The 10,409-nt window shown below is 34.8% G+C and overlaps 1 protein-coding gene across 1 annotated transcript; it reads right to left on the bottom strand.

Annotated features, from left to right (window-relative positions):
* Positions 1-2,557: 2,557 nt before the first annotated feature.
* Positions 2,558-10,149, bottom strand: LOC136033640 (uncharacterized). The gene is made up of 2 exons (XM_065714450.1): positions 10,001-10,149; positions 2,558-2,990 (listed from the first exon to the last, which is right to left on the bottom strand). Exons 1-2 carry the CDS (start codon positions 10,121-10,123, stop codon positions 2,652-2,654), a joined length of 462 nt encoding a protein of 153 aa, XP_065570522.1. The 5' UTR covers positions 10,124-10,149; the 3' UTR covers positions 2,558-2,651.
* Positions 10,150-10,409: the final 260 nt, after the last annotated feature.

The raw sequence follows: 10,409 nt of genomic DNA, 5'->3' as shown, positions 1-10,409 counted from the left end.
GTTGGCTGAGGAATCCCTTCACGAATACATTATCATATACATTATCACAAAGTATTAATACTGTAATGTAAACTGCTTTTAACTCTTTCATTCATCTAATTTCAATCAGATTTATCACACTAAAGCCCTATTGGGCCATTCGCTATTTAATTAGTCACAAAACTAAAGTTAAGAATTTTTTTGAGTGGGGAGTGGACAGGGGCAGTTCAAAAAAATTACTCCTTAACATAAATTATTGTTGTAAGTTGCCTTGTCATATCCCCATGATTGAAGCCCAGACACCATACCCTAAATTGACGGGCTCACAAGAAAGAGAATAAAACAAATCTGCCATAAAAGAAAAAAAGAAAACGCGTTCAGGTGATGAAGATCTAGCCAGCAAGCTTAATTATATTATTAATTTTTCATGAAAACGAGATTTATCTTATAATTTTATGACGAAATGATTCGTAAACTGATCGTGCGAGCAGTTTCATGTCTGAATCTCTAAAAGATCAAGAGCAAAATGTTGGGTAAGGGGGCTACTGAACCAAGGGCGCCAATGTAACCCGAGGTGGGAACCAAATTAAAAAGTTTACTTTAAAAAAGATTTAAAAAAGAAAAAAGAACGGAATAAGTATGCCAGAAGTGTCTTAGGAGGAGGGTCGCCCCCTCCGACCTCATGTATCTGCTCCTGGCCTAGATTGCTTTTAATTCTTTCATTCATTTAATATCAAACAAACTAGCTATATAGTTAAAATAAATATATAGATAGATTTATTCACACGAAAGCCCTATTGGGCCATTCGCTATTTAATTAGTCACAAAACTAAAATTAAGGGTTTTTTGAGGGTGGAGGGGTTTATAATTAGTCAAAACTTACCTTTCGATTTCCGGGTATTTTTGGATATTTTACCAAAATATCATTCGACCCCCCTGCACATTCAGCCATCATTCTTCGTCTCTTATCCATTCTATGCTCCTGTCCAGATTTTATATTTTTATCCATTTTGAACTGTTAGCTACAAGGCTACTTTTCAAAATGTCATTGTGAATAGACAAGTAGCTATAACTGTGTTACCACGTTTATGAAATGTATTGAAGATATCCCTTTTATTTTCAACAGGTGTTTCCATTTTCGTGAAATAGGGGAAAGTTCTATGTTCATAGAAAAATCTTTGCAGCGATCAAAGATTTCTATGCCAATTTTGCATATATATACTGAACCGGCTGAAGATAAATAATTTTTGTTCATTTTAAATTTCAACTTTGCTCTTTACATTCATAGGAAAGCTTTGCTTTTTGCTCTTAATTGGGTAAATCACCCACGAATAATTGATCGAATTGACAAGTATACTTAAAGAAAAGAGTAAAAAAAGAAAAAAGAATGGAATGCGAATGAGGGCGCCAGAAGAATCTTGGGGGGCCTAAGGCCCCCCCAGCCCCCCTGGATCCGTCCCTGTAAGATACCTACTGTTCTATTCAAAAGTCAACGTTCATTAAAAGTCAACACTACTGTACTGACTCCGTTTTAAACAAAACGTCGTTTTGTTGATGTTTTAAATAAAACGTCATTTTGTTGACGAAATTTTAAATTTCGTCAAAAAAATCAAAAACAAAAAACATAAACAAACAAAGTTTACGTACCTACTTTGGTTATTTACTTCTTGTTTGTTAGCGATTTTTAGAAGGAAACTAATGGTATTTTCTGTACATGTTGCTGCTGTTTACATCAATTAGTTTAGTTGCATTAATTACGACTAAAAGGCCCAAAATTATTTACCTAGATCTATCATTACTTAAGAACTTTCAAGGCTAAAAAAAGCTTTTCAGCAAAAATATCAAACAGCCGACATGCTATGTGACAAACAAGTTTACCTCTATCAAGACACATCGCTAGTTATGTGCCATATTGAAAGAATTGGACAGCTAATCATCTCAAACAATTTGGTCGAAACTTTTTCAAGAAGTGGCTGAACATCAGGGCTAAATTGAAAGCTTAGACTAAGTTCACAAACTTACGCAAACAGATCAAATAGTCCACACGACATGCGACAAATAAGTTTACCTCTACCAAGACATATCGCCAGTTACGTGTCATATTGAAAGAATCAGAAACCAAACAAGTTGGTCAAGTTTTACCAAGGCTTGTCTTACCAAGGCTTGGCATCGGGGTTATATTAAGGGCTTAGACTTAAGTTCAACTTACACAAACAGATCAAACAGTCAGCATGATATGTGACAAACAAGTTTACCTTTACCTTACATTACCTTTGACTTAAGTAAATACATCGCTTTTTATGTGCCAGATTGAAAGAATCGGATAGTTGAGAACTGCCAAAACGTTGGTCAAACTTTGTCAAGAACTGGTTGAGCATCAGGGCTAAATTGAGGGTTTATATGTTGTTTTGTAACACTCTAAAGTAATACTGAGAAACAATTGTAGGAATGAACCATTTTTTCTCAATGATAAACTACAATTCTAAGTTTTAATGTCATTATTAAAGCTCTGCTTTATCAGTAGCCTATAAAAAAACGTTCAGAGACTATCCAAGAGTATTTAGGAAACGAGGTGATATGATATTATATAATAGAGATATATTTAATAAAAGGAAATAGTGAAAACACAGAATACTTTAATAACTATTTTAAAAATATATTCTTAGGACAACTTATTTTGGGCAGCAAAGGGCCTTCTTGCCAGTCCAGCATGGCTGACCATCTCCAATATCACTTAGTTTTTCAAGCTTGTATCCGGAATCACATTCGCCAGAACAAAACGGAGCAAGGCCTTTCCAGACGCATCCATTTTTGGGTACCTCTACAGCAACTTCAGCAGATTCTGGGCAGCAGTAAACTTTCTGGCCGGTGATACAAGCTTGACCTTTGCCATCAGATGAAATCTTGACTGTTTTCTCTCCAGGTCTGCAAACACCAGCACAAAACGGTGACGTACCACTCCAGTAGCAATCTTTATCGCTGGCAAGCACAACTGCAGCAAGACCAACAATCTGAAAATGGTAATGAGAATCAACAAGAGAATATTTTGATTGAAACTCACAGCTTAAGTAAATGTGTGAAGAGTAGCAAAGTGCCCTATACTCTCCATTAAAAATTTTTGGAACATATCAATATAGACCTCTCTTCATGACTCCGCCTTCGCGGAAGCGCAATGTCAAATGTTTAGTGACTGAATACAAAGAAACAACTGAAACTATTGTTATGACACGCAGAGGAATATCCTTTTTCGAACGTTTTAGTCAGTGTCATTTTTGAAGAAACTTCTCGCTACTATTCCTGTATATACTGGTGCTGTGACTGAAACTGAAAAAGAAAACAAGAAACATTTTGAGAGACATAAATTATTTCCGTCTCCTTGCCTCTTCGCTGGATCAAACCTTCGTTTGCTTATCCGTCCAGTGCTATATTTTCTTTATATTCTAAAACATCTGTCGTAAACAGCTGTTGTATAATAAAATATTAATTACTAGATAGAGTAAAAGCAAATTATCATAAAAGAATGATAATTTGTAGACAATTTTAGCGCTTGGCAGAAATCAGAATCAAATAAAAGCTAAAAACACGACAAATATTTATACATAAAATTTCTTTGAAATACATAGAAAAACTAGCAACAAGAAAGAGGATTAAAAAGGGCCAAAAGATAAAAAAAAAGAATCCTTTTATGGGTTTCTACAAGCCTGTACTCTTTGAGTGGTCATCTGGTTTGTGGGCAGAAACAACATGGGTGGTTTTCCAGCTTTGAGGAAATGATGAAGAATGAATGTGGTGTCGGAACGTCTGTTAGATATTACGGCTATATATCCAACAGCCGTCATCAGCAAAATACAACACAAAACAAATAGAAAGATAACATAAAGATAACAAACTTACTCAAAAAAGCACATCGATTTTTACCTAAAATTCATAAATTAATTGTCTTCAGATAAGGAAAGCTTTCATCATTTTACATAAATTATGCCAAGACTCTTTCAAAAGAGCTTATTCCATGATTTTTGCTAAGAATTTATTTTATCCATGCAATTTTTTATCAGGTTTTTTTTATTCGCTTTATATTGCATTTCATTGATGATGTGTGTTGAATATATAGAAAAAATTAAAAATATTAAAATATATAGAAAAAATAAATAAAAAAAGAAAAATATAAAAATATATAGAAAAAGAAACTAATGCATTTTACTACCGTCTTATTCACTGCCTTCTCTAATTCCCTCACTATCTTCTTTTTTGCCAACCTAGTGTGTATCTCAAAACACCACCTGTTCTTAAAAGATCCACCACATTTGGCACGTGTCACCTGGTGTACGTGATTTCAAAAACTGGGCACCCTTTTGGTACTGCAGCCTTTTTAGCACGTATTTCAGCACATTCGCGATTTAGAATAATATTGGAGTGGTTATTTGAGCTACAATCTATAGGGTTATATTGTAGGCTAGATTCATCTGCGAAATTAACACAAATTAAAATTCTATTAAATCTGGCGATTTAAACTTAGATTCAAATATCCTATTAACGAAATAGCATCAATAAATTAAACACGGATGGGACATTTAGGTTTTAGTTCAGAACTTAAAATAGACTAAAAAAATTATATGTTTGATACTTGCTTTATAAATAAGTTTTGGAACCACGCTGGTTAACCATGACAAGATAAGGAAAAATTTAAAAAAAAAGAGAAAAAACGAGGATAGTGACAGCCAGTGAAAATGAAATTGCCATTCAAATACTTCGGATGAGACCTCTGCTAGACCGTCCTCAGTGAAAAGCAAACAGTAAAAAAACACCATTAAAATAAAAGTAAAGCCATTTCCAAGGAACAGTGAAATACATGGTAATTTCGTCGCTTATCCTTCACCATCGCTTGGAAAGAGTCTTACTTCTATTTTGGTAGTGTCTATATTCTCGTTGTTTCTTCTTTTCAATTTTTTTTTTTATCTTGAAATTGTTTCGTTCTAAAAGGAAGACTAAGTAGACGGAGTCAACCTCAGCGGGGCACCCCAGTGACGAAGCAAATCCTATTAGACGCAGAATATTTCTTAAGGACAAGAGGAAACCCACCAAAGACACCGGGAGGGGTCGAAATAAGGAAGACAATAAAAAAATTACTTTTATACATATGTTCTTTTGTCCTCGGATGGCATTTTCGTTTCATTTCATTTCAGTTCAAATTTTATTTTGGATCCCACTGTCATTTTAACAACAGCAGCTGTACTTCGTCATATTCTATTAGGGGAGAGTATCCATATTTGGGACGCTCCATAATCAGGACAGGCTGAAAAAGACGTCCTTCCCATTAAGCAAAAATCTTTACACAATGGCTTCTTTACACTAAATTACATCTGCAGAAGTTTCAAATCCAAAGTCACAATTTTTGCCTTAAAGGGGACTCAAAAATATTTTGTGATGTTCTGTAATCTGTTTAGGGAGATATAAGGTTTGAAGTGACCATTTGGTTTCACTTCCTTCTTCATTAATTCCTTGTGAAATAGAATCGGTGGGTCGTAAGAATTCGTCTTTGCCGTTTTAGATTAAAATGGCGAATTAAGTGATAATGTTTGGTTCTATACTTGACTGTCCCAAGTATTGATACTTGAGGCATGTCCTATATATGGAAACTATAAACAGAAATGGATAGGGTTATCTTACTTTGACATGATAAGACTGTCTCATGGCAAACCTAATAAATAGACACGCATTATAAAATAGTCCTCTAGAGCTACATTTGCCCCATTGGGAGGGGGGCAGACAAGTAAAGTTGAGATGACAAGAAAAGAGCAGGCAAGAAATGGTATTATGAATTTATGTCCAAAAATCAAGGCCTTTAACCCTGAAGCATCTAGCCTCTCATGGGCAGCTAGTTTCGACTGCTACACTTTTAGCATCCTTTTCTCCCAGTTACTTAATGCTATGACCAGGTATGCTTTCTCTCCCAAGAGTATATGGAAGGAATATGGATGAAATTTCCTTGACTAACGTACAAAAGCCACATTTGATTGAAGCTGAGATGGGAACATGTCAAGTTGGAAGGGCAGCTTCTGCAGATAGACAATATAATTTGACGATTCTTGCCCGTATTTTAGCACTTAGAAACTCAATTTCACCAACACTGGTCAGTGGCAAACCCAGGGGGAGGGGGCGCCCCCTGACGTAGTGGTGGATTTGTGGTTGGGACCACCTGCTCTGATTTGGATTGGGACGAAAGTTTTATTTAATAGTTGAGTTTTTAGTATGTTTTTAATTATTAAGACTGTTTCTTTTTGCAAACAAGTTTGAAACAAAGTTTCAGCTACTATGTGCGGTCTTTGTTAGATTTTACTAATGACGCATACTGCCTAAAAGTATTTAATTAAATTTAGGGTTATCAAGGGAATCTGTCTGTATTACCACAACAGCCAAATGGGAGGCAAAAATCTTCATTTCGTAAAAACAAGGAAGTGAAAGTTAAAATCCTAAATTCTTTAGGCTGTCGAAACGATATTTCAGGATTGTGCTGTCACAATGGGGCTAAAAAGCAAAATATTTACTTCTTTTTACTGTCAAAAATTTGTTTTTGATTCTTGCTATGGCACCGAGGCAAGAAATTGATGTCATTACTTTTTTTGGCTCCCTGTTTTGGTTTCTTAGATTAATTTTTTTTGCGAAGCGGGGTGGTCTTAACAACATTGTTGTTTTTTAGTGGATTTGTATAATAGAAAGTAAATATGTGAGAAGTGCAAAAAATATTAATTTAAGTTTTGGATTTTGGTGGGCAAATGATGGCCATTCTCATCTAATTAAAGCTCTGCATTATATGACATATCACCTCCTCTGTTCATCCTAAATATTAAAATAAAGGCCAAACTCTTTAGAACTTTAATAAAGGTTCGTAGAATTATATACTTAAAACCAAGTATACGAGTCTAAATACTCCTTCAAAAGTTGGAGCAATCATTTAAGAAGAATAGATTGTCAAAAAATTGTTTATAAAAGAAGACAAATAATTATAAGATTATTTTCTCTTATCTAGCTGGTATAAATGGGTCTCTAAATTCTCAGTTTGAATCAGTCCCAAATCTATACTTAAATAGATATGGCGAGAGAAGAAATACAGAAATAGACTTTTTCTTATAAAATTGTGAATTCTATAATTTAAGCGAAATATATCGATATTCAAAAAGTGGAAAGATATGCTACGTTGTTATGAAAAGTAAAAATTTTATTAGTAAATTTTTGAGATTTCGTCAAAGTTGTCACAATTTACTAAACATTATTTTTAAAAGGAAACAGTAATTAGTTAATGCTTTATTGCCTATATTTGAAACCCTCGCTTTAAATTTCTTCAATATATTTCTATCTCTTCATTCTGTTTTTCTTGTTACACCCCTAAAAGAACTAGCATTTAACGTTTAATATATCTTTTACAAATATACAAGTTGTATCTTTATCCTCATTTCCTACTCTTCATTACTATCATAGTTACTTAGCGATGCCACAAAGTTAGGCAACATGCTAAATGGTTTGACCTATACAAATTGTCACAAAGACTGCATGACCCCAAAAGATGGTTCAAGACCAATTATCTTTTTGTACAATAAAAAAACTTAACTCACTCGCTCAAACGTCAGAAGTGCAAAGGCAAAAAAATTATGCAGAGAATATTAAGTATCATATTTTTTTAAAGATGGCGAACAGCTTTTTTTATGGTGGGGTGTTTATAACTTACTATATTTTGTATCAATAATTTTATACCATTTAATTTCAAAATATTTATTAAAACTTTAACCCTCGCCATATTTTAGATTAAATTTACGACCATTTCCACTACCTACCAACGACACATAATTGTCGAGGTTCCCTTTCAACTGCGGGTATTTCTTTGTTCGCAAGTTTACAGAAGCAACCTATTATGCCCCCCCCCTAAAGAAAATCATGGATCCGACCCTGATACTGGTCTTCCCAAAGAATAAGCCAGAACCAAGAATGACTTTAGCGGTTCCACCTGGTCCTATTGGCTGCATTAGTTAAAGTTGCTGGACTTCAGCTCCCGAATTTATTGGGTTTCTTCTTCACTTTGTCTTCACTGTAGGCCTATAGCGAAGGAAAGAGAAGTCCCAGTTAATTATTGTAGATAATCTCAAGTCTCACTTATCAGTTGAAGCCATTCAGGTAGCAAAAGTTAACCATGTGATCATGTTAACCTTATCCCCACATACGTCACACAAACTACAACGGCTTGAACTTGGGGTTTTCTTCTCTTTGAAAAAAATAACTGAAGCTTGATGGTGACTAATCCAGGCATTCTAGTTTCTCTGTATAAAATCCCAGGTTTTTTGAAAAGCAGCTCAAATAAAATTCTCAAATTTGGAAAGCCTTATTTTAGGCTTTATTAGCCTTATTTAGGCTTTACCAATATTTACGTATTGGTAAATATTTCGCTGTTCATATATTGACTTCCGAATAAAGTGAATATACGATTCGATGCCTTTTTTGTGCTCTTTCCAAACATAAAAATCAGTGTTGCCGCAAATGAATTTTGCCCCTACTCCTATATATACCAATTCAGGGTATATATTTTCACATTAGGGGGAGGGGTGGGGATAGTTTATTTCTGATACGAATGAGAGGCAAGTTTAAATTTTACCCCCACCCCCAATGTGTAAATATATAAGGGCGGGGGTAAAATTTATTTGCGACAAAAGTGATTATTATATTTGGAAAGAAAATAAAAAAGACATGAAGTTGTATGTTCACTTTATTCGTAAGTCAATAATATGGACAACGAAATATTTCCCAGGTATTTTCTAGGGGGGGGGGGTATTTTCCTAGGGGTAGACGCCTATAACCTTTTTTTACTATTAACTTCTATTAAAATCAGCATTAAACAAAGAAATACAAAAAAATAGACGAAATACAAGGGAGAAATATTTCTTTTAGTGCTATATCTGGATCCCAAGGGGGGGGGGGAGAAGAACAAACATGTTTTTTGGTATTAGTTTACAATTGGGTATATTGAGAAGGGAACATGTTAAGAAATTTCAAGTCAGTATCTGAAGTTTGAAGAACAACAGTCCGAAAGAAACTCAAAAAGACAGTTTATTCTCTTGTTCCACCTCCCCTCCCCCCTAATGCTAGCATATACTCCTATTAGTACGTTAGGATACTCCAAAAGTACGAATCTGACATACCCGATTACTTACCCTTAGCGTAAGCGTTTCCCAAAGACATAAATGACATGAGTGGTCAGTAAGATTACTAGCCTACTTGAGGAAATGGTCTTGATTAGTGATCAGACAAGAAGCCTAACTCTCGAAAAGGCAGGATAACTGAAGTCATATATGAACAAAAATGAAAAACAAACTGTGGTCAGACAGCGAAAAGGGACAGTAATTGGGAAGTGTGGCACACCTTCCAGGATGCCACAAATAAATTTGCCCCTAGTGCGCAAATATATACCCCAAATTAAATATTTCCCATTAGTTTTTCAGTTTCTCGATTTCATCAGCATCGATCCAATTTCTGGGCATGAAGTTGAAACAACAGTCACACATAGCCTAGCAAAAATGCATGGAAAAATATAATTCGGCTATATTTTTGCACTTGTAAATTGAATCAACTGTGACGAAACCACAATTGGAAAAAAACATAGGAATTGTATAATTTGGGATATATATTCACACACTGGGGGAGGGAGTAAAGTAGCCTATAATGGAGCTGCAGCCAAAATGTGTTAACTACGATTATTCCTCATATTTGTTTGTTTTCTTAACATGTTTCCTTCTCAACAACCCATGCTCTAGACAACTTATACCATTCACTAGTACTTAACTTATACTTAACTAGACAACTTATGGACTTATGTCCATCCTTTGAAATTGTAGGTTATAGGCTATGTATTTCTTTTTGCAATTTCTATATATGCTAGCCTACTCAAGTCTTCCCGGAGAATGTCCGTCCTGCCCCTTCAATCGGTGGTACCTGCGGTCACCTTAACAAATTAAAAAAAAAAGAGAATAATCCTAACCATACAAACAGCCAAAAATTTCAGCATTTTATCCTTAATAGTATATAAGTATGTTCCACAAACACAGTCAAATCGGAAATGGGTTTCTGCCAGTAAGGCAAATCCGGAAAACACTGGAGTCATGCCCGCCTGAATAGGCAACTCATTAAAAATATGACGCAATAACCTGCCATTGTTCATAAAATCAATAAAGCATGAAGGCCTCTGAATGTGACTTCATTGTAATCTGAGTAATTTACATGTCAGTGTAACAGTTTTTCAGAACTGACGAATCACATATAAAGATGAGTAATTGGACAGACCGCGGTGATATTTGGGAGAGGAAAAACTACCTCCCCCCCCCCTTTATTTTAGCAAATATTTTCTACCTTCATTTAAACCAAATCGAAAAAGTCTCGTCCTAGATTCT

Source organism: Artemia franciscana, chromosome 12, assembly GCF_032884065.1.
Source record: "Artemia franciscana chromosome 12, ASM3288406v1, whole genome shotgun sequence".
Classification (NCBI taxonomy): domain Eukaryota; kingdom Metazoa; phylum Arthropoda; class Branchiopoda; order Anostraca; family Artemiidae; genus Artemia; species Artemia franciscana.
Note: the sequence above shows the minus strand (reverse complement) of the source record. Positions and strands in the feature narration are given on the sequence as shown.

What these genes read in the sequence shown, in the direction of transcription:
- LOC136033640 (XM_065714450.1), bottom strand. Translation starts at nt 10,123, where the DNA reads ATGACTCCAGTGTTTTCCGGATTTGCCTTACTGGCAGAAACCCATTTC. An exon ending in AATTTTTGGCTGTTTGTATG is followed by an intron (nt 2,991 to 10,000) that starts GTTAGGATTATT and finishes TACCATTTTCAG; the next exon opens with ATTGTTGGTCTTGCTGCAGT.